The following is a 24,821-nucleotide window of genomic DNA, read 5'->3' as shown; positions in this document are numbered from 1 at the left end:
TCCATAGCATTACATTTGAATTTAAGAGTTCAATCTTTCAAATAACGGACAAATATTTGTGAAATTATGATACATTTGTGAATGTATTTTAACAATCTAAATATGCATATGTACAGACAAATATATTTGAAAAACAAGAAAATTATGTTTTATTACATTTACAGTGATGTCATGTTATTTTACATTTGACATGTAAAATCGCAGTCTATTTATGTAAATTTAATGATATTCTTGGAAAACAGTACAAAACTGTAAAATACACAGTGAAATACTTTTATATTACAATTTTTTTTACAGTGCAGTTTCTGCTGCCGCATTCAGATGGTTGGGTCAGAATTTGATCTAAACAACATGAAATAATGGATTCAATCTGCCTTCTATCAACGCTTCAGCCTAGTGGTGTTGTAATTACAACTCTTTCTCCAATCGATCTTTCTGAGTTAACTTCAATAATTACTTCCTCCAAACCATCAACGTGTCTTTTAGACCCCATTCCTGCCATTAATTAATGCTTCAATCTTAAATATGATCAACCTATCTCTAATAATCGGCTATGTACCACAAGCCTTCAAGCTGGCTGTAGTTAAACCTTTACTTAAAAAGCCATCCCTAGACCCAGCTGCTGTCTTAGCTAATTATAGGCCAATCTCCAACTTTCCTTTCATATCAAAAATTCTTGAAAGAGTAGTTGTCAAACAGCTAACAAATCATCTGCAGAGGAATGGCTTATTTGAAGAGTTTCAGTCAGGTTTCAGAGATCATCACAGCACAGAAACAGCTTTACTGAAGGTTACAAATGATCTTCTTATTAGAATATTAGCGCCAAATCACAACAACAGTCGCCTTAAGGTGCTTTATATTGTAAGGTAGACCCTACAATAATACATACAGAGAAAAAACCAACAATCACATGACCCCCTATGAGCAAGTATGTTTGCGACAGTGGGAAGGAAAAAACTCCCTTTTAACAGGAAGAAACCTCCAGCAGAACCAGGCTCAGGGAGGGGCGCCCATCTGCTTCAACCGGTTGGGGTGATAGAAGCAAAGGACATGATTTCAGTGTAAGCTGCCAGTATTATCCAACATGATCTGACAGCAGCTCATTTACAGTTTTATGGAATGTGAGGCTGTTTAGAAAATCTGGAAATGTAACACACAGAGTTTGAGCATATCATATGATTATAGTTTATCATGTTGTGGTGTATCATTGAATTATTGTACAGTTAAATCCTTTCATCTGACTTACTTAAGTGCCCACATGGAGTAGAACCATTGGAAAGTATTTTTGAGTGCATATCCTGATCCTTACATAACTTATTCCCATATTTGTTTGTGTTTTTGTAAAAATTCCATAAAATGTTTTTTACAAAAACATAAAAAAATTCCAAATGAGGCATTCAAAGTCAAAATGAACCCTTTATTCAATTTCATAGAAAACATCTGTTTACAATGTAATCATTGGAAAAGTGCAGAACAGAACGACAAGTCCTTGTGATCACAAGAGAAAATAGTTATAGGAACTCACACTACCAGCAGGAAAGGAGTAGCTCCCATTGCACAGCAATGTTTCCTGTCTTTTTTCACACAGAAAGCAAGTAAAAGTAGGGACTGAAACTATCACTGACTACCAGTCAAATACTGTAAAAAGAAAAAGTATGTTGTGCCATGTAGATATGTAGATTTAACTTGCGACTTCAGCATAAAACAAGCCTGTGTTCTGGCTTAGGTTTATTCAACAGCATGCTCTGAAGTTACAATAAACTGTATGTGTTTCTTTATTAACCAGAGCACAGCAGAGGTCTGCAGGCATGAGATAACTCATGGTTTAAAAGTGTTTTTTGGAATCCAAGACTCAGAAACATTTAATGCCTGTTTTCAGTGAACCTGTTCGTTATCTCCAAATTCCATTTCCTGTTAGAAAAGACTGTAAACAAACATATTGTACTGTAGTGGTTGCGGATGTGTTGAAATGAACATTTACTCTGAACATTTCCAAGTGTATATTCGTCTTATAGTAGTCTAAGCAAAGCCCGTTCATTTTCCCTAATCTCTTCACAAGATGGGGTAGCTAGCGAGGTTGGTGATGCCGCAGAGGTTGCCACGGTTACGTGCCATCAGGATGTATCCCTTGTTGCCCCATTCCTCACCCCAGCTGTGAAGAAAAGCCAAAAGACGGAGTTAAGATGGAACGATGGAGACAATGAAATATCGCCAGGAGTCAAACAGCATTTCAGCTTATCATTTTGACAGATGACATGAAAACAAATCAACAAACAACCAACACTTAATTTTAGTGGACATTTGAGCCACCTGATGCCATTCAGACAAGTGACATGTCCCACCTGTTCTTGACAATCCAGTACTTCTTCCCCTTGGTGTTCACTCCATAGCCTACTGCCAGTACGGCATGATTGACGTCATCTTTGTTACAGTTGGGATCGTAGTAAACACCTGGGTTCACAACAGAGAGAGAGAGAAAAAAAGAGTGAGCTGCATTAGTGAACAGTGCATAAACGATGTACCTCGCACACTTTTTAATGTTGAATATAACCAGAAAGCTGTTGATGTGTTATGTTTAATTGTTTTACTAGTTTTACTAGGTGTGAACTCCATGTTTAGTTTATTTAATTCATATTTAATTAAGAAACCCTGACTAAACAGGCCCTTAAATTCTAGGATTTTATTCCACACACTTTCCTTACCTTATATGAAGTAGGTGCAGATAATAATTTCATCTGACCAGACATATGAGAAGTTCACTGACCATGCTTGTAGAACTGGAAGCTGCTCTGTTGTGCATCGATGCCCACAGACACTGGACCAACTTTGTAGAGTGCAACAGCCAGCGCGCGCTCATTACCCACTGGGATCTCCTTGTAGCCTTTGCACTGGGCTGCCATGCCTGATGCATTGTAGCGGCAGGTCTGATCCTGCAGGCAAGACAAAGGAGGAGAAAATGCTAAAAGCGTTTGTTGCCGATTTTAAAAGTGTCAATTCTTGATATTTAAGATGCTACTTTTCATGTCCTTACCTCACAGTATAATCATATTTAGGTAGAATATCGAATTTTAATCCGATGGTTATTACTGATTAACCGACAATAAAAGAAAGTTAATAATTGCTGTATAAAATCAATAGTCAAAATACTTGCTATGCAAGGTTTTAGTACCTTGTGACTCTTCTGTCACATGTTATATCACATGATGTGTTTGGTGCAATTCCAACTAGCCAAACAATAGAGAGACGGCAGATTTTTATCATTACCGAGCAGATGTACTTCCTTCTCATATTACCAAATGACTAAAGAGGAAACTATGCTCACTCTGTGGGAGAGTTTCCACTTCATCATTTCTGCTGAATCACCTCCCTCTGGTAAGATGTTTGCAGCTACTTTACTGTCAAAATGAAATATTTTCTTCCTCGTTGCATGTTGTTGGTGAAGCGTGTGAAGGGGACAAACGTGACACCCTCACAGCCAAGTGAGAACCTCTTCACCATCTATGCATCTGCAGCTAACAGCTGATTACTGGGTATTATTTATAACAACTAGGTTAAAAGACTTTTTGTGCAAAGCTTCTTTGTAAGAGTGCCTTACCAGAACAACTTCGAGCTTATCTTAAGTACTGGAAGAGGTGGGGCAATCACTCATTTAAAAAACAACAAACACCAACTAAATTATACTTGTTTATTACTTTAAAAACCCCCGCTTGACTGCTTTGGACCATCTTGCTTTTATGTGTTCAAGCACCCAGTGATATTAAAATATAAGTGCTTAGTTTATAGAGGATGTGGCACTCACTACATGAAACGAACTGAAGTGAAAGGCTCAGATTAATAAGCTACTTCAAGTTTAGTTGTGTGTTTGGCAGAGTGGGTTGCTCACCTGTCCAACATATGGGTAGGCCGCTTCAGAGTCAATACCTCCATTTTCATTCACATACTGGAAGGCATTGGTCATGTAGCCTCCTCCACAGCCGTCGTTCTCTGTAACACAGTCCACCAGGTTCTGAGGACTGAGGTCAACGAGCTGCCCGGTCTGCTTGGCCAACTGCCCCTCAAGGGCCCCGGCAGAGCTAAAGGCCCAGCAGGAGCCACAGGAGCCCTGTCAGGGGTCAAAGAAAGACTGGTGAGTAAGAGGTTTAGTTTGATATGTACATACCACTGTGACTGGACTGTTGCTGACAACAGTAAGAGGAAACTAAGCCGACATGGAAGCTATAATCAGCAGAAATGTAAGAAACCCAGACCAGACCAGAGTTGGTAGGAAACAGGAATAAATGTGCACATTGTAAGGAAATAAATACCCAGCTGTTCTGATAGGCATTATTGTTTAAGCAAACCATTTGCAGAGAGCCTGTTTTTTTTCCTATAAAATAATCAGTCATCAAGGAATAACAGCATATTTAAACCATATTTATCATATTAAAGAGAATCATTTAAACAGATTAAATCAACATCACAGCAAATGCTGTGTCTTCTCCTGTCTGTCCACCGGGAGGCAGACTGTGACCACATTGACAATGAAAGAAAGCCATTTCTGTTTGCTGATCGAAATTCTGTAACTGCTGTGAATTTGGGTTGTAAATAGAATCAGCTGCTGGGCAGTTTGTGGTGTTCAGTAATGTTGAAACAGTGTTAATGACACACAGTGAGAAATGGGCTTTTTTACAGGTCTGGACTGACACATCCAGCGCTAATGAATCACTGACACCGCCATCGTGTTTGGCTTTCACCCAGGAAACAGGGACTTGCTGTAATATAGATGAACGTTTATGTTGAATTTAAATGAAAAGGTTATTCTTGTTAACATGTGTTGGGTGTAACTAATGCTTCTGTGCCTGAAAAGGAACAGATCCCTTTCCCTGTATGTTATGAACAACCTCCCTGGAGGAGTGCATGATGTAATAACACTAGGTTAATGCTTACAGCTCTGAAACGCTTACATGTCCACATACATTTGGCTTTAAAGTGCGTCTAGAAGTAGAAGGACCCATTTCAATCTTATTCCCTATTCAGACGAACAAATAATAGCTTATTATTTTCTTTTTTTGGCCTTCATTTTGAAATATCTGAGTCTTCACACCTCTAATGCTCCACCTCACTCTGCTGCTTAGAGATGCCCCAATTAAAAACGTTGTAAATCTGAAATCAGATGGCTGAATGTTGTTTGTGGCTTTGAGCTCAGCGATAACAGAAATTTGCCTGAAATGAAGAAAACATCAGAAACAGAATTCAGTCATCATAAAAGGAGCTCAGGATGAAGCAGCAGAACTGTTAGTATGCAGAGACTGCAACCAGTCTGCTGCATAATTCATGAACCACAAGCACCAAAGCAAGAGCTAAAAAAAAAAAAAAAAAATCCTGTTTATGGCTGTGTGTTCAAATACATCCGCCAGGGGGAGACAACGTAACACACAAGCCCTCAAATTTATGTTTTACTAATTTATATTATCTATCACAGTTACCTATTTTTGACACTCATATAACAATGATTTCTATCATAATTTGTTATCACAATAAAGAAACTGTTGAACATTGTAAAACATTTCCTACAAGTATATTCACCAATTCCACCAGATGAATGTTGTTTACATAAATGGTTGTTTAATTTGCTCTTAACGACCAATTACATCTAATAATGAAGGCCTTTGTTACCAAGTCAATTAACCATGAGAACAGCCTGTTACTTTTAGTGTTGATCTGAGCATTAAGTGGGACTGGTTACGTCTTTAAATGTTTAAATAAACGCTGCAAAGTATTTTTCTGAATCCTTTTTCTTTTTTCGAGGTTACAGTAAAAAAAAAAAAAATCTTCACAAATTGTGAATTACATTCAATTTTTTCAAGGCAACAGGCTGCTGAATGTTTTCATTTATACTAGAGATGAATATAAAGGTGTTCACCTACACTTACATAAAACTTTTTAAAACTATTCATTTCTGATTTCAGATGGTTTCATAAACATGTACTTTGACTTTGTGTAAAACAATGTCAGATATTGCCACTGAACACAACATAAAATGTGTAACTGAAATCCCAGTTGATGTCATTATTCTTGCCTCTGCCTTCAACAGTAACAGTTCCCCACAGAAATCACAGAGGTTTTGAGTTTCACTCTTAAAACATTTCCTGAAAATAGCCCTAGGAACTTTTTCTTAGTTCTCCACAAACTTTTAGACAAACAATCATATGCCAGAGCCCACAGGAATCCTAACTGTAGATTACTCTGCTAAAATCTACAAAAACTTCCTCCAGTAAGAAACCTGCAGTTTCAGATTTGATTTCCAAGAACTGTGACAGAGCAGATTGTCTCTGTCCTCTGTCCTGTTTGGTCTGCCCCGTGTTGCGATATGCTACACTGTACTTGATCACGTTAAATGTTTCCATTACACAAGCTGTGCCCTTGTGCTGCTATCAATTGTGTGTTGACTGACACATTTCATTTGAATGCTATCTCTAAAACACTTGCACTGAATCTATTTATTCACACATTTCTGATTCATGCTTTTTTTTTGTTAAGTGCCTATTTCTTTTTTTATTAAAAGCAGCAGCCACACATGTTTTTTTATGCTCACTTGGTCAGTGAATTGTGGTTGTGAAAAAAAAAAGAAGTTAAAGCCGCACTTTGACAGTTAAAGAGCTGCTTTCTGAAAACCAACACATGCAGCTAATGATACCAAACAACAACATTTCAGCTGATGATATTAATCCACACTGACAGAAACTAGTCAAATATTATTCAGTTCTCACCTGGTTCTTAACTGAAGTCACCATGCCCTTCTTGCGGTAGTCAACAGATTTGGGAATTTTGGAGGGCATGTCATCCATAGCCAGTGTGAAACTGCGCTCCTGGTTCACTGGGATTTGCAGGCCAGTCATCTTCTCAACCACCTCCTCTGAGGTCTGCATGAACAGAAACACAGTTAAGGTATTTTAAATTGTGTTTCACATCGTAGGGATGTTACTGAATGAACATTTGAACAAAGTTGTAGTCGGGGTCATAGGTCATAACATCCAGGCAATGGGATTTTTGAATAATTGAATGAGAGAAAGTGTTCTTGAAAAAGAACCAGAGTGCCGGGGGGAGCTGGAATACAAAAAGATTTTCAAATGTGCATATGACAAACTGCAGACTTCAAGAAACTGCAGGCAAAGGAGTAAAGGAGAGAGGGATATAAAGAGGTCAAAGGGAATTCAAATTTGTGATACATTTGTACTTTTTACTGGCTGCCACAATGGAACTTTTTGCTAAATAAAATAAAAAAAATCCCCACTTTGTTATTGTCTGGATTCCCTGGGGCTTTTATTACAGCTGAGTCTAAAAGTAGAAAGATCATTAATGGAAGAAATACAGGCCATCTGTTAATTTCGTTTATTTAATTTAAGTGCTTTCAATCAAAATGGAAAAGCATCCTTCATTTCCCACCACCTGTTATTTCATAAACATGAAATTGGCCATTTGTCAAGAATTCAGATGCGCATACTTGTTCTATCACTAATAAATGAGCTTGAGCCCTGCCATGTTGTGCTTCATTTCTGGAGCAGCCTTTTAAAACCTCTCCGTGTTGATGAAAAAAAGCCACCATCAGTCACAACCCATGCTGGCATGTCACTGACACCGGCTGATTTAAGGACACCAAACCCAGTTTCACATCAAGGGGCTGCAGCATGCATTAGTGAATAAAAAAAGCAGAGATGACAAACCGACTGCAGCTGCAAAAAGCCAAAACTGCTGAAGAAAACATGAATGTGACATGCAGGAGCTATTTTTTACTGTCAAAATTACCCAGATCTTACTCAAACAAGCAAAATATTTGCTGTTCCAGTTTCTCAAAAAGGTGGATTTGATTGTGTCTAGCGTCATACATGAAAGATGTACCAGAAGAAACAAAATATTTTGTACTTTAGTATATTCAAATCTATGTTGGTGTGTTACACACTGCAAGTGACATGTATAAAAAATAGGGACAGATGATCTTATAGAGATGTAATGTGCTGGGATCACATACATGTCAAAAACAAGATGTAAAAAAAGTGAACATGGAGTCGTGATTAGGACAGAGATGTGCCAGACTGCATGACGATCCACAACCAATAAGAGCGTCTGGTTTTTCAGAAACAGGCTTCTGGGACGAGCAGTGTGAGCTATGGTATGTCCACTGACTCTTCTTTTTGTCAGGTTTTAGACAAAGTCTAAACCAGTGTCCTTACCGTAATTGTCGGGCTATAAGCCGCTACTTTTTGCACAAGCTTTGAACCCTGCGGCTTTTAGTCAGGTGCGGCTTTTCTATGGATTGTCCATGAGCGGATTTGTTTTGTTTGTTCCGCTGTTGTACGGCACTACGTTGCCTGGCGGAAGGATCGGAGTTCAAGAGTGGTATGTTAGTCACATGTCCATCCGCCAGGCAACGTAGTGCCGTACGAAGTAGCGCGAAAAACAAACTTCAAAGTAGCACTACGCGTTCAGCTGGAGGCGTGGATGATGAGCGGCGATAAACTTGCAAAAAGCAAGTTATGCCCAACTCCACCACTGGATTCTGACAGCGTGGGAAAGTGTGAAAACATCCACGATCACCAACGGATTTCGAAGGGCTGGACTGCTGCCTGATGGAGAGGAGGCTCTTCAGAAGGTGTTCGACTCTGACACTGACAATGAGGATTTCTTTGGTTTTGAAAGTGACAACGAAAGAAAGGAGCTGAGAGTGGATGATGAAGCCACCCTGAGCCTGTTCGTTTCCGACACTGGAGGAGAGGACTTTGGTGGTTTTAGTGCGCAGGAAGAAGAGAAAGATGATGGTGAATGACTGACTTTTCTTCTTGTTAAAGCCGTGTCACTGCACCTGAGCCTAAAAGGTAGTCTGAATCTATTTTTCTGGTGTGCTGTAGGTTATTGTTATGTACTACATTTGTTACTCATTTATGAAGCACAGTACATGTTTTGTACTTGTAATTACCACTACTTGTACACATACCCTAAAAGGTTATGCAAATATGTACCCATAACTTGTTTTTCAAAATATTAATAAAAGTGGTGTGTCTCCAAACAGCCATCTCTTTCCTGACAATTCGATTTGTACATATTCTCTTACATATAATAAGTCAACATTGAAACACCTGCGGCTTTTAGTCAGGTGCGGCTAATGTATGTACAAAACAGGATTTTCCCCTGATTTTAGCTTGTGCGGCTAATATTCAGGTGCGCTCTGTAGTCCGGGAAATACGGTAATTATGATGCACTTCATGGAATAAAAAGTTTTATCTGGTATTTGACAAGATTGAACTCACCATGTCTCCCAGATGGTTCATCCCCATCTCAAAGGAGTGAATGCCCAGCGCGGCCTCCTCGTTGTGAGCCTCAATCATGCGCATATTCTTCTCCCAAATGGCCCTGCGGATCCCCTCCTCACCCTGAGGGGAACAAAAGTACACGTCACTGTACTTAAGTTAAAAAAGAGCTCCCTGGCTTACACTTACAAAACAATCCACATTTTTAGAAGCTTTAAAAGTATCACAAATAAATATTATAGCAGATGTTATAAAGAAGTCATTATCATTTCGTTGCTTCCATTATTATTAGAAACAACGGTGACCCTCCTAATATGAACAACAAGAGGACTTTTACTTTCTAGGATGATGATGCAGCCTCACTTTTGAACTGGTGTGAATGGTTTTCTTATAAAAAAATCTTTATAAAAAATAAAAGAAACACTTTTTCCAGTCTTAAAGTTTGCTTTCCTTGTTTCTACACTCATGCACGAACACCTGACAGCTGAAAGAAACTAATCTAGGCAAACAGGACAAATTTGCATTATAATTAGCAGATTAAAAAAAAGCTTGTCTGTGTTACAGCCCCATTTCATTAATTAGGTCAATTAAACCAGTGCACATTCACACAACAATCTTCCCTACAGATTATACATATGTGGGTTAAAACATTAGTTTGCCTTTATTCAAATTCCACCACTATGTGTCATCCACGAAAGAGTAATATTATAATATGGAAGTGAGATAGAGCCAAGTGTTTGGTATTGAGAAAATCAAATATGCTCTACTTAGTAGTCTAGGTAATCTCACCAATGATTAGCATAACTATAAGCATTATTTCCATCTTGATATTCATTCCAGTAATGGAAAATGTAAATATGGTAAGGGGACTTTGATTATATTAGATCAGTGATGCCAATTCAAAGAAGGTTGAAAAGCTCTCCTGTGCATAAATACTGATTAAAATCACCATGAGGGGGAGAGAGAGATGTCTTTTCTTCACACTACAGAAACACATGTTATAAAAACTATATACGCACATTCAGTTCATGAATCAAAGCACATGTAACTATACACACTCATGAAAACTAGACATAAACACACACACACATGCCCCAGCTGTGGAGTGCTGACCTCTAGCTTGAGGTGAAGAGCAGAGGGATAACAGATGCTCAGTGAGCATTCATGGAGTAAATCACAGTCCGCTATGGTTTAAGAGCAAACTGCAAACAACCCCTTCTTCACAGCCAGGAAGAGAAACAGAGTATAGGGATTTTTTTGCCGCAGAGAAACCGAGAAAGAGGAGTGGAGGACTTTCCTCTGTTAGAAATTTCTGGCTCTGGTGATATGACACATAAAAAGCTAATGATAAAACTAAATTACAAAATATGCTAGGATTTTTTTCTCCTCTTGTTTCATAATATCATTAAATAATGATTTAAATACCCATAGTTGTTGAATTAGTCTTTTAAACTGAAAAGTGTTGAATTATACTAAACAAAAAAACAAAAATTTAAAGTTTAAAGGAGGATCCAAACATCTACTGGTTATGGATGAGAAAGTTGGACTGACAGAAAATTGCATGTCCTGCTTCAGGTAAGCTTCTGTCTGTTTAATTTTCAGCCAAAACAAAGAAGAAGATCAACCAGTGCTGCCATCAAGTAAGGAGGTAAAATTATCAACAGTTTAAACATAACTGATTCGATCATATAAAACAAAATGTGACTGGGGAAGCATATTTGTTCCCTGTTAATGTTGCTGATGCTTCCTTCTGTGACTCTCTGGCTTTACCTGATCTGCTGTTAGCGTTTCTGCCAAAATAACTGAAACTGGTGGAGCTTCCTTAAAAAGGGCAGCTTAGCCTGCAGACTTACAGAAGCCTGTCTTGGGCTAAGATGTGGAACATGCTGTGTATAAATAAAATATGAGTCTTTGCCACATGTGTATGCAAATGTATTAAACCATGTAAATTATAAATAACTACATGTTGCTGAGACTGGATGAGGTTTTTTTTAAGTCAAACATAGCATTGTGCAGTCATGTCTATTCCTTTTCAAGGAGCAAGTTGCATCAGATAAGGAAAACCAATGATGTTTTGAAACTGTGATATGCACATTTGATGGGAAAGCACATAATGTGCATATTTTTTTATTTCATTATTTCATTATTTCATTTTAGAATTAATGTATTCACCAAAGGCTTCACCAATACTGCTCTCAGTTTTGTTTTCAGGTTTAGTGTTTTATTTGTAGAAGTCCTCTTTCAGGAAAATCAGATTTAAAAAGAAGCATCTGCTTTTTAAAAACAAAATCTTTATATTTCCTACCTTATATTTAAGTTTTCTTTGTGCTATTTATATCTCTTAATTTTATCATTATTTTAACTCTAAAACAATAGTAACACACACTCACCAAGCCATTGTATTCTTTCCTATGTGTGCTCTTCCACTCTTCCCACTGGGCATCCAAAGAGTATTCATCAAAACGGCCCAGCGCAGAGGTAGCCAGCAACAGCACACACACAAGTGGCAACATCCTAAAAGAACAAAAAACACCTTCATGTTTTTATTTATACCAAACCCAAAAGTTTTTTTTATTAACAAAGTTTTATTTTTTACAATAGAGTTTTCATATTTCAAAAGTGTCACAACATTATAATTAGGGTATGTGTACGCATATAAAATATCTCAGTGTTATCTTATGGGTGTCCAAGAGAGGAGTTACTGTCAAAATTCCCATTCAGAAACAGAAACAGTTTACCATATGAACTTGCTGGAGAAGCTTAGGTTTGAATCAGATCACTTCTTCATTTATAACCTTCCTGTCTGCACTCGACTGTCATAAGGATAAAAGCTAATATATATATCTATCGATATCTATATATGCTTTCCTATAATCCAGTGAGAGCATTGTGTTTCTGCAGGGGTTTACTCTCATGTGGTTGGTTTCATTATCTCAATCATGCCACAGTGACAAAAACAAAATGCTAAGTTGCACTTCTTGGGAAACAAACCTCTATTCCATGTTTTGGTTTGAGACAGGAAACTCTCAGAATAATTCTTATATGATTTTCAACGAATTTCACTTTCGTTTTCAGGGTCAGACCGGACAATGCTGGATATAGTTTGACAGCAAACGTGAATGACAGCTACAGGATGAAGTCTCAAACACAACTGAACTCCACTGAGAAAATGTTTTCACTCTCGCTCTCATCAGTGATTCAAACATTTTAACTGTGGGTTTTTTAAGTCCAGGCAGTGTGAAATTTTTTCTCTGCCTTTGTTTCTTGGGCTTTCTGAGTCCATCTTGTATTTTAATACATTGTGCTTCTAATCTGCATTTGTGGGCTTTGTTTCCAGTAAAGGTCGCTGACCTTGGAGTTTCTCTTAACTAAGAGCAGAAAACAATATTTCCTTTTGTTTTCTTTTCTTTTTCTTTTTGATTCCTGCTTCCTACACTCATGGATTATACACAGCATGGCTTCACCTTTGGGTGAAAATCTATGTTTTAAATAGAGCAATCCCATGATACATGCCAGTAATTCAGCATATGTGCACAATGCTGAGTATGAGTCACAAGACTTCTCCCTGTGGTAGCTTATGTTTTGAAAATAAATTTATATTTTGCATAAAACATTAGCATTCATGACTTTTTTCACATTCCCAGATGTGTGGGTTTTTTTTTTTTTTTTTTTTGCATTGGTATGTCAAACTTTCCAGAACTCAAACTGGCTGCCAGTAAATGTTACGTCTCCCTGCCCCCCTCTTCCAAGAATGACTCTATTAATGTGCAGTTGGGTCAAAATTGTTCTGTAATCTTTTTTAAGGCTGATTACTTTCTTAGCTGCAGAAAAGCTATGCATATATTTGAACCAACATTTATGGAAAAATCTCTTTCAAGGTCTTGAAAATCAGTTCATGTAATTAAGTAAGAGCCATGTCTAAGTTCAGTTCAGCTGAGTTGTTTTTACTTAAATACTAAAATATCAGAAAGCAGCAGTTCTTTCAAACTGATTTAAAGTTTAAAACAATAAAGTTACAACACGCACAAAAGAGCAAAAAAGATTTTGTGTGTTAGGAGTGTTAGGAGATCAGCAGTAAACAAACTTACCTGAAGTCCAAAAGTCAAAAAGCTCAGGGAATTCTTCCGAGTTTGACTTGGTCTTCCTCTGCTGCTGAAGTAGGTCAGTGGGCGAGTTTATATCGGCTGAATTTTGAGGAAGTACAATGGGAGCTCCAGGCCTGGGGAGGAGTTTTCTTCTAACATGGAGGGAAATTACATCTGGTTTCACTGAATAAACCGGATGATGTCAGGTGTCAGGTTACAGAGACATGTCTGAAAACTCCACAGAGGATGTGGCACTGCTGCAGTCTGGGTTAGTGCTTGAAGTACAACAAAGGTGCTTTGAAAAAAAAAAGACCTGGAACTTGGCCTTTCTTTACAAGTCTAACACTGATTATCTTTTATAGCAGAACACTGATTTATATACATGATCATGCTTTGTATTTTGTTCAAGAATCAAAGTGACCTTTTAGTCTGCTTTCAAGTTTACTCTAAATCATGAAGAAGAAGAATAATGCTAGGTTAACATAGATGAATGGATGGGTCTCTGAGTGATTAATTATTGAGCAAAGATATTTTTATTCCAAAAGGAAGGAAGGAAGGAAGGAAGGATGCAGCAAAAAAGGCACATGGAAAAAAACAGTATGGTACAAGTGTGTACAATGTAATAGTTGTCAGCCAATAAACTGGGTTACTCAGTTTGCACTAAAAATAATTTGACGGTGGGCACCAGCAGCGGCTGTTACAAGAAAACATGTCATCTCCTGCACTGCAAATTTAGTACTGCTATTATTTATTTAGCATTTAGTGTGGTCATTATGAGTATCACTGGAACCAAACCAACACGATAAGTCAAAATATTTGCAAAGTTTTTTTTCAGGCCTGTCGGCTGAAGATTTCCAGAGACTCTTCCAGCGCAATTTCTTTTGTCTCTTGTTATGCTGAAATTTTTCTCAGCAGAACATTTTCTCAGAATGTTCTGACACTTGGTGTGGAAAGGCTATTAAGGCTACTGTTAGGTATTTTAGTACCATGGGAGCATTTACTGGATATTGTTTTATAGTGACATTATGCAGGAAAACTCTGTCATTCAATAAGGCCCCTTTGTTTCAGTGTTTTTCTCTTTGACCCAAGAATTGATGTGTGAGAATCACAGGCTGGTACAAGGTTGAAATACCACAGAGATCACTCCCTCAGCTACATTAGTTTCTTAATCTTTTAGACGCCTGTTGAAGGCCAAATGGTTTGTTTCAGATTTCACTAATGTAAGAACTCTTCGTTTTGTGCCTTGAAAATATGTCGCTGAGATAATCACAATTGTAGCTGAACTAATAAACTACACAAAGGATGCTTCTTCACCCAAGGGCAGGAAGACGCTGCCTTATCTTGGTCTGTACTGGTTTAAACTGATAATCTGCTGTCTCATGAATTTTACCCTCTATATAAACTGTTGTACTTGTGAATAAAGTTGAGTCACTTTGGGAAGACAATCTAAAGCAGTCTCTGTTTTCTTGTTCTCCCAAGCTGCTCCCGAGCTGCTCGTACTAACACGCTGAATGGCATGCTTGAATATTACTTGAGAATATATTTGACTGTGTTACAGACTAAGGGACATTCTCTGCTGATAGGTGAAGGTACATTCTCTGCTGATAGACGTCCACGCCTCGGAGGAAGCCGATCCACGGAGTAGGCCCTGGAAACAGTTTCCTTCAGCTACTATATGTATTTTTTTATGTTCATTGTGTGTAACTGGAAAACAATTTCTCTACTTGAAGAATAAAAACCAAACGTGCTTATTTTAGATTTTAGATTAATTATACAAGAACACAGCATGTGAAACTTGATCATGAGTGGCAGTTTGATAAAAAAACATTCCCACGGCAGAATCCAAATAGGTCTTTGCCATATTTGTATTTGCTCCAATTTCTGTCTGTTTGGTGGTACTTCCTCTTGCTGTTAGTCATGTGTGTATATACATGAATGTGTCTTATGACTCCTATACTCATACTGTTGTCTAGCACATATCTAGACAGTGAATTAAATATAGGAGCATCCCGTGCAGCTGAGATGTCCAGTGATACATGTCCATGTTGCTACAAGTTAATCAGACGTATAATCATGTCTCCATGAACAATAACACATTGTTCAATGGAGAGGCCTTGCTAACACAAGTGCTTGCACTACCATTATCACAACTGCTATTACAAGATTATTCATGCATATCATTACATATCAGTCTATCATGTGTTTGTGATCTGGACAAATATATATTTATGCCACCTTGAACTTGAAACATACCAAGGTTTTGCAGGCAATGAAACTTTAAGATGCTAACATGACATTTTGGTGCACAGCTATGAACAATAAATGACAGGACTATACCTTGTCTTGTATTTATGTAAATTTAAATCTTTATTGGCTCCTTAATTCCCTAATCAGTAGTGGCTATTTTATGCATGTCCTTGCTCAATACAAAACATTGATCCAGCACAACATGAAGTTTCAGCAATTTGAAGTAAATCAGACAAGCATGTATTAAACAAAGGAAATTAAGATACCAGTTTGAGTTGTTTAAGTCAGACTCCTGTTGTCTCATGTTAGCTTGAGCTTGATGTGTTGCTGAAAAGAGACAATTTGTATGTAGAACCACGAGTGTGGATTTTGCTCCCCATAATTTATCTTGCCATTGCATTACTGAGGGATATCTTCAGGTGCTAAAAAAACTACGAGTGGCCATGAATCCATTTATAAGATGGACAATGACAATGATTTTTCCATCAATATCTAACTAAAACACCTTTTTAAACTCAATAGTATTAAAATCTAATCTAAACTCATTGAATACTGGAAGTAAATGAAGTTCTCTGTAATTCCGATTGCCACTCTGAGATGAAAACATCAAACTTGATGGCGAGTTAGGCCTGTAGAACTAATTTTATTGATAGCGGTAGATGAAGCCACAATTAAGCCACTACAAATACACAAAAATATACTAAATGGCAAAACAAGGTGGGACAATTAAAAAAATAGACATGAATTACCTTGTTATTACTATTGTTATTACTCTTGTTAAAGTTACATGTCATTATTAGATATCTAGCTAAAAGCTGCTGATAGTGGATTGCAAGTCCACAGTGCACATTTTTTTTTACATTATTTGGCCTGATGGTGATATACTTTTATATTTTAATCTTTCTTGATAGATTTAAAATATGACTTTTGGTTTAAATAAATGAATTCTCCAAGATTTTTGTAAATTTCTGCGATGTTTAGCATATTTTTTTCATGAGTAGGTTCAGAGCTGTATTCTGTTTTGTTTGAATTAATTATCAAGTGATATTATTCTAACCACTTATGAAAATAGGTCATTGCAAAAGCAAGTTTTGAATACATGACACCAGCATGTATTAGACAAAAAGAAAATGATCCAGAATCCTGCCTTGTGGGACTCCTAAGGTTTAAAAAAGATATTACATGACTGATTTTACCCACTGGGACAGTTTAGTTAGAGGAAAACCATGAATATCAAAAGGCAAAAATTTAAATGAGCAGAGTTTGTTCAACAGAATCCGACGATTTACAATTTCAAAGGCTTTATGAAAAAATCAATATGCAATCGGAGACGGTATCATACAGTGCACAAATGCAGCTGTCGCTCTCTCCTTTGCTGCTTCAGTTCTCCTCAAGGTCAAGAACAATCTTGGGTGCTGTGCTAAGATTCCTGTTGTGTTAAGATCTCTAGTGTGTTAAGTGCAGTGCAGGCAAGCAGCTCAAGGCAATGGCTTTCATCACTGACAGCTCACTATCTAACTGATCGATATTTTAACTGATGAAACATCTGCTCACTGGATTTCACCAGGCTGGAGAGTGCATCTTAAGCCTTTGTAAGACTCTTCCTTCCTCTTTGGCACTTTAGATAATGAGATTCATGAACGGGCGGTATTTTGATTGATCCACCATGCAGCACTCAACCCCAATCTTAGCATCAGGGAGCATACCATCTTGCAGCAGGTCATAACCTGTGTGTAAATGTATGTATTTGAGCAGATTGATTTATACAGGTATTCCTTACTAAAATGGTTACCTAGCAGTCCGTATAGCTCTGTTTTTTCTTCTTGAGTGCTAAAACAATCTATTAATATCTCCACATGGGGCTGATGCTGAGAATGCTTTTCTGCATTTATGACTTTTTCTCATGTGACCACTTGGCAGCCATTTTTTGTTCTTGTCTGACTCTTTGTTTTGAACAGTGAAAAGTACTCTGAGGCCCAGCTCAGCAGTAAATTCCTCTTGTCTTCCGTTTTTTCTCCTCCTATTAGGTCACATCTGTTTCCCATCTCAGCACATACTCACTACCCACCGCAAAACTGGAAACAGCTTACCTCCCAGAATCCTCTGCAAGTCATATGATCCTGACTCACCCCATCACGGGATAGGGTTGGGTTTTATCATTACAAAAACTGAACTGGCTCTGTAATAGCAAGAAATAGCCTTACATCACAGCGTTTAGGTACTGCAGAGTAAGCTGAGTGACATCTCATTTTCTATATGCATGTATATGGCTCTCAGAGGACAGATTATATGCCCCGAATGCTGTAACTTGTTGAAATCCATTGCATTTGAGCACCATAGAAAATCAGGCTTCATTCAGATTCTTTTCCCCTGGCAATCTAGTGAGAAAGCCCAAGAGGCTTTAAATTCTCATCTGAACTGTGTGCACTTTTCATTGACCAGTTCAGAGATTAGTGCCGCAGACACCAAAGAGGTTTTAAAGGCTTGTTTTGATTCCAACAGATTAGACAGTGTTGTCTTTTTTCATTCCAAGCTCAAATTGTTTATAGCAGGGGGAAAAAACCCATTACGTGTATACTGAGTTGTTGTTGTCTGAGCCATGCATGTCCTGCTTTCTCTATGAAAACACGAGTGTCTGTGTTTTACATTAAAAATGAAGAGGAGATGTTTGTCATGCCCTAAAAGCTGCCATTCAGTTTTGCTGTATAATTCTGTCTAGAAATAAGAGTAGTGGCCTGAAGCCAGGTGCATCTTTGTGTTACTGATGCTATTCTTCTAGAATTGTCAAATTTGTCTAAGGTATTTCTGAAAATTTGTTTCTGATGGATTTTCAGTACCTAGAGTGAAGACAAGACTTCAGGAAGTTACTGCTTCTGGTCACACAAAAAAATCTTTTCATACTTACATTTTTAGAATTCCTCAATTAGTAAATTAGCAAATATTAAAGCTGTTTCACTACTTGTGACTGTATGAAAGCTTCCTGCTATAATAATCCCCATTTCTGTTTCTGAATTTGATCCATTTTATTATGTAAATAAGGCTTTTTATGTCACCAAGAACAGAGGTGAGTGTGATTCTTCTGATCAGAAGAGTCACATACTGGCGTCTATAATAATAATAGGAATAATTTTCCAAGAGCGTTAAATCAAATTTCCCATATTACATGTTGCAAATGAAAGTAGCCAATATGTTTCAGTACAATCTGTATAGCTCATGCAACACACTGAAAGATAATAGCAAAGTAATAGTGGGAACAAATTAGTGCCACCTGGTGGCTTCTTGCGCCTCCTGTCAGAATTTACAGTAAATTTAACATCGTAAAGTGGTCATATAATCATATATACCAAAATGATAAATTTCATATTTTTTCAAGCTCCATTTCTTTTATCATGGCTTATGTCCAATTCAGGCAAAGCTGACACACTGGCACAGCTGATGTGTATCTGAGAGCGTGTCATGAGAGACATTTTCCATTGAATGTCAATTCAGTGTTCAAACAAAGTAAATTCATAAGGTACTTCCAAAAGCAGCACTGAGAGGGATGTGTGCAGCAATGAGCGACACATACAGTATGTGCAATAAAGCAGCCAGGAGCCACTGGGGCTTTGTGCTAATACCATATTACTCCTGAGGATATAATATCCACGATGACCTTCAGTTTCATTTGTACATTTCAGTAACTTGTCTTCATGGGAAAGCAATTATTTTTTACTGTTGAGTAGCTTTTACTATTGTTATTTGTCACTATTTCTTCTAGGATAATCCTTTTTGTTAGTATCAACATTCAAGATGGATATTTGGCAAATTTAGAAACAAAATGACCAATAAATCAAAAAACAAAAAATCTCACAGTTTATAAAACAGAGCTCACACTCGGCCAGCAGTGATGCTGGTTCACTGATGACTGAGTTTAGCACATTTATCTGATCATTTCTGATCTGAACTCTGTTACGCCCTCTCGTCAGCTCATTTGACTGAGTTCATTTCAGAGTATAAAATAAATATTCTCTTCCATGAAATAAATCAGATCAAATTTCAACTTTTTGATTTCAGCTCAGATCGTATGCCAGAATCATTATTTAATATCTATTCTGGTAGAAAATGTTGCTCTTGTTTGCTGCAGTGTTCTAAGAAACTCTAAAATGGTTTTTGGACCTGTTTTTGTAGCTTCGTAATTATATCAAGATAAACTCAGCACTGTTGTCAGAAGAATCAACATGCAATCAGCACAGAATTTGAATAAACTACTGCCTCTGCTGTTCAAATACAAATATGTAGTAACAACCTGTATCATCAGCAAGGTTAAAAAGGTCCCCAAAGAACTTGTGTAGAATGCAAAATGAGGTTGAGCTGACCAACATGTATTCAGTAGGTTAATTAGATGAATTGCCCTAGAGGAGCTCTAGGGGTTGTTTTGGCAGCAAAGTCAGTGTGGAAAAGAAAACAGAACAAGCAACAGAAAACAGACAAAAACACACAGTAGAACTACACGATTCACTGAATCACGGATAGATTCCCCGGGGGTGGTTTTTGGCCATGTCTTAAAAAAAATGGTCTTCATAAAACTGTTGTGAAGTTACTGTGGCTGAGGTAGAATTGTATAAACTGATGAAATCCACAACTTTGTTTCATGACAGGTGAATGGATTTAGCCAACTTTGCTCGCCTGATATTGGTTAGAAAGTCACTACCACTGTCCACATGGTGCATTTCACACACACAAAAACAAACAAATTCTGTTAATACAAGAGTTTTAGTCACTACCCACTTACTGGATGCACACAAAATACATATTAATAGTTAACTATTGCAGTAAAGATGCAAGAACAAGAGCACTTTAACTGGGTCAGTGATTCCAATTAATGTGACAAGCAGGTAGCTGGCAGCTGTAGCTACCAGTTACTCAAAGCAACCAGGCAAACAGTTTATTGTGTAAGGCTTAATTTGTGCTCTAGAGTTAGGCACTTTGAGATTAGAGTCTATGGGGAAGGGCTACATTGCACTTCCCCATTGCCTTGAAATAAGAAATTGCAGTTTTGCACTTCTAGACTAATTTTTCATGTTAATGGTTGGCATTTTAAAGCATCATCAATAAGCACAACTCAGTAAAGACTGCAAATCATGGGGCAATGTGGTGATAGGTTTGATAAATAATGGCAGCTTTATACCTGTATGGACCATTAACCCAAAAACAAAGAACAAAAGATCATGGATTTATTTCCTAATGCCATCATTTGAGCTTATAAACAACACTAAGTGGTGAAAGAGCCAATTATAATAAGAAATGTCAAGGATAACAGCTAAATTTAAGGGAAGTTACATTTTGCCAAAAACTTGTAATAAAATATAAACAAAAAGATTTCATCTTATGTCAACTTCTAGAAAACTTTGACTGTCTTAATTTATTCATTCCCCTTTTACAAATTTGAAATCCATATAAAATTCAATAAAAAAATTAATAAAATAAATTGCAGAACAGTGTTTGCTTTATTTTTAAAGCATCACCTCGCTTTGAAGCTTTCCTTTCTGCATCTTCATCATATACCCATGAGTAAATTATCAACGAATCTCACCATAAGCTGGCAGAAAAACAAAGTCATTCACGATTCCTGGCATCTAATCTCTTTACATGGCCTGGTTGCTGTGCATCTGTGCAGTCCGTTGATGCACACATGTGCTCTGATGTTTAAAGGATTAGTATTTATTCTAAGCAGAGAAACCCCCCCATATCACACACACGGAATTGAAAGCCCATTTCACAAACAACCTGCCAGCACACATTCATAATTTTTCCAATGGTTGATCTGTCACGTGCCAATCCATCTCCAAGTTCGTTCTTCAGGGATTAGCAGCCCACACGAGGCTTTAAAGTGCTGCAGTGGCTTACACTTCTGTCCTTTAATTTATATTTTTAGGGTAGGGTTAGGCAAAAATTGCTAATGTGCAGAAATTAAATGTGCTCAAAGCGTCTAGCTTAAGTGACACCCTCTTTATAGTAGTGCCAATATGTTAACCCTGAAGAATGTTTGAGCACTCAGCATTAGTCGGACTCTCAGCTGATGCCTCAACATGGATTAAAATACTAAAAGATCTATTTGTGCTTGTTTACTTTGGTCTGTGAAACAGCACAAGTGTCACCTTTGAAATCAGTTGCTAGTTCATCACAGCTTTAATTTAAAGACAGATTTAAATGAAAGGTTTAGAGAGGTTAATGAAAAAAAAGCATCAAGACTTCAAAAAGATGCATTTTTGAAAAGGTTTCATTGAATATCAGAAAAAGGGGATTTAAAACTCCATTTAAAACGCCACCCTTTGTCAGAGACCGTCTGGAAAAATAAACAGTTTGCTTGTTGAAGGTTTTGAATGTAGATCGTGAACATGTGTAAGGGTAGTGATAAGAAATACGCTGCATTTGCCTTAGCCTTTTTCAAAAAAAGACCCATTTATTATAAAGATGACCCATTAAGGAATAAATAAATGATCCTCACATAGTATCCATGGTTATAAGATGAGACGCAGTCTGTGGATGGCAGCAGGGAGACCAGATGTCGCTGGCAGCCATTATAAAAAGGATAATCACTTGAGAAGCCTTGCTTCCTCTTCAACAACCTGATAGAGGTTCCTGTTGGCTAACTGTGCTGAGGCATTTAATTAAGCATCATATCAGCCAGTCAGCACTGTGGATGAAGCTTTAATAAGCACATGGGTCACCCTCCTAAGGATTTTTAATGTTATTAGTTACTTCATTGATCTTCCAATCCAGTGTGTACCAACAAATCAAACTGAGATGACTGCTCTCATACACAAACAAGCTCGCAACAGAAAGGAAAACAGAGAAGGGCAATCAGGGGTAACCAGCCCTACAAATTATTCTCCTCACATGCAAATGGACACGATGGACGTCAGCTATTTGTTTTTGTCTGGTAAACCACATGCTGTTGAGAATCTGGTCACGTTTCTGCTTAATCATCCAGAACCTGCTCTTGACAAATTACCCTAATATAGAGGACTAGGGGTGAGAGCAAATTGGGTTTATAGGTACAATTCGGCGCCAAGGAACTGATGTACAATTTTCTGTTGATATTTATAATAACGTGCATTTAGAATTGACTGTCTAAAGAGGAATGTGTGTATCTATTGAACAGTCACATGCCTTTCTTTATCAGTGTTGCTGTTATTTGCAGGATTTCCACAGAAGTTTGCCCCGAGGGGCCAAAGGTCTGGCTTCATGATTCCTCTCTCCTAATTAGCTCTACTTTCCATTGCTCATCTCATCTGATGTTGAGCCTTCTTGGGGGTTTTATTCAAATTAAACCCCGGTGAACAGAATACCACCGCCATTCGAAAACACAGATGGATGTGTCTTCATTTGTAGAATGCGAGTTCACCTTCAGGCAACACTGTCCCTTCAATATACCATTATTGATGAGCTGTCTTCTTGGATTACGGCGTCCAAAACAATCTCTAGAATAATAGTTAGCTGAGCGCTCCGGCAATGATGCTCTCATTGTTTTGTCCACATCCTCTCTAGATTGCTTGCGTCTACAAGCTCCCTTCGATTATTTCAGCAGCACATATCAAACATTCCTGTATGCTGAGTGTTGTAAGACTTCTCTTAAACCTACCTGGATATGAACTGCTGACTTGTCCATCAAGAGCAGCCACCTGTCTGGCAGATGGTCTGTCTTCTGCTGCAGGGAACTGAGGAAGGATGCCCTGCTCTAATCACTGAGCCGGAGGCCAATGGATGAGGATTAATTAAAATGGAAAGTGAGGTTAAGCCCCAGTCAGACTCCTTTTGGGAGCTAAAACTGAGATCTTCAAGCTTCCTGAAAATCTGCTTACTGTCTGAAAAAACAATTTTAGTGCTTCGAGGAAACTAAAGCACAGACCTTATTCAAAACTTTGATACAGCTGTTCTATTGCTAATAATCTGCTACATAAATTGGTCAGATTATTTCTTGATATGTCTTAATCAGTATGATAAAGTGTCTACACAATGACACCAAGTATACCTTAAAAGTTAAAGGCATCTGTTTCTGTATTTTTGTTTTTTTATGCTTACATAAAAGCAACGTTTATGGCACTAAATTAAAAGCCCAAAGACTATTAAATCAAACTTCAGCTGTTTGTCTTGTGTTCTTTACTGTCAACAAATGAAAGTCTACTGTTATAAATAAGAAAAAGTGTAAAATATACAGTTTATAGTGGCCTTTAAATGACTTTATAATGAAAAATCAAATAAAAGTTATATTGAGTTCATAAAGTATATGAGCTAACTGTATTTTTTTATTTAGGTACACACACACACACACACACACACACACACACACACACACACACACACACACACACACACACACAAGAGTGATTAGTTGCAGAATTACTACATTTACTACATTTCACACAAAAGTTTAACTGCCCAGATGACCTTATGGTTGCATATCATATCAGTGAAAATTAGCTCCCCACTCCCAGTTTCATTCCTGGTCAGTCTTCTCCTGGCAATGTTTACTTTAGAAAAATCGAGTGTTTCAAAGCGAAACTTTTTAAAAATGAAATCTTTTATAAATTCTGTCCATTTCTGAAGACAGTCTCAGCTCTCTTGGTCTCTCTTGGATTCCATTTGCTTTTAGTGGGTTTCCTCGTCTGTTTCTATTGCTCCCGAAGGGAGCTCTGACAGGCACACATGGTAAAATCCAGAGGGAAGGTCTCTTTGGATGGGTGACTTTCCATTTCAGCCTGGGATGCATTAACTGTGAAAATTTTTCTGCACCTGTTTGCAACAGCTGAATGCTTGAATAGTTTAGCAACGGCCTTTGAGAAATGTTTGCTCCCATTTGATGGGTGCTTTGAGACTGAAAACCACTGCAGCTGCGACAAACACCCAAAGAATCAGTCATGTTTGAAAACACAGTGTACCAAATGAAAATGAAACATTTAAACAGTTTTATTGAAAATTGATTTAAATGTTCAATTATTATCTTCTTCTTTTTTTTCTTTTTTTTGCAAGAGGGCAAACACATGTGTATCTATTCTGTAGAAACCACTTCAGTCTGTCAAAGTTTATGTCACACTTACAAAATCACTGAAATGTTTCCATATTTGAGCTTGACTTGGAGTTGGTACTTTAGCATTATGAAAGAATAAAGAATAAAAAGAATTTAAAAAAATGCCTTCTGGCTATGGTTGAGCCAAAAAAATTC

At 37.5% G+C, this 24,821-nt stretch overlaps 1 protein-coding gene across 1 annotated transcript; it reads right to left on the bottom strand.

Moving 5' to 3' along the window:
• Positions 1 to 1,396: 1,396 nt before the first annotated feature.
• On the bottom strand, positions 1,397 to 13,458 carry LOC113032203 (cathepsin K-like). The gene is made up of 8 exons (XM_026184938.1): positions 13,373 to 13,458; positions 11,675 to 11,798; positions 9,285 to 9,407; positions 6,750 to 6,902; positions 3,884 to 4,102; positions 2,765 to 2,930; positions 2,343 to 2,451; positions 1,397 to 2,152 (listed from the first exon to the last, which is right to left on the bottom strand). Exons 2-8 carry the CDS (start codon positions 11,795 to 11,797, stop codon positions 2,053 to 2,055), a joined length of 993 nt encoding a protein of 330 aa, XP_026040723.1. The 5' UTR covers position 11,798; positions 13,373 to 13,458; the 3' UTR covers positions 1,397 to 2,052.
• Positions 13,459 to 24,821: the final 11,363 nt, after the last annotated feature.

The sequence above is a fragment of the Astatotilapia calliptera genome, chromosome 11 (assembly GCF_900246225.1).
Source record: "Astatotilapia calliptera chromosome 11, fAstCal1.2, whole genome shotgun sequence".
Taxonomy (NCBI): domain Eukaryota; kingdom Metazoa; phylum Chordata; class Actinopteri; order Cichliformes; family Cichlidae; genus Astatotilapia; species Astatotilapia calliptera.
This window is presented reverse-complemented; position numbering and strand designations above follow the sequence as displayed.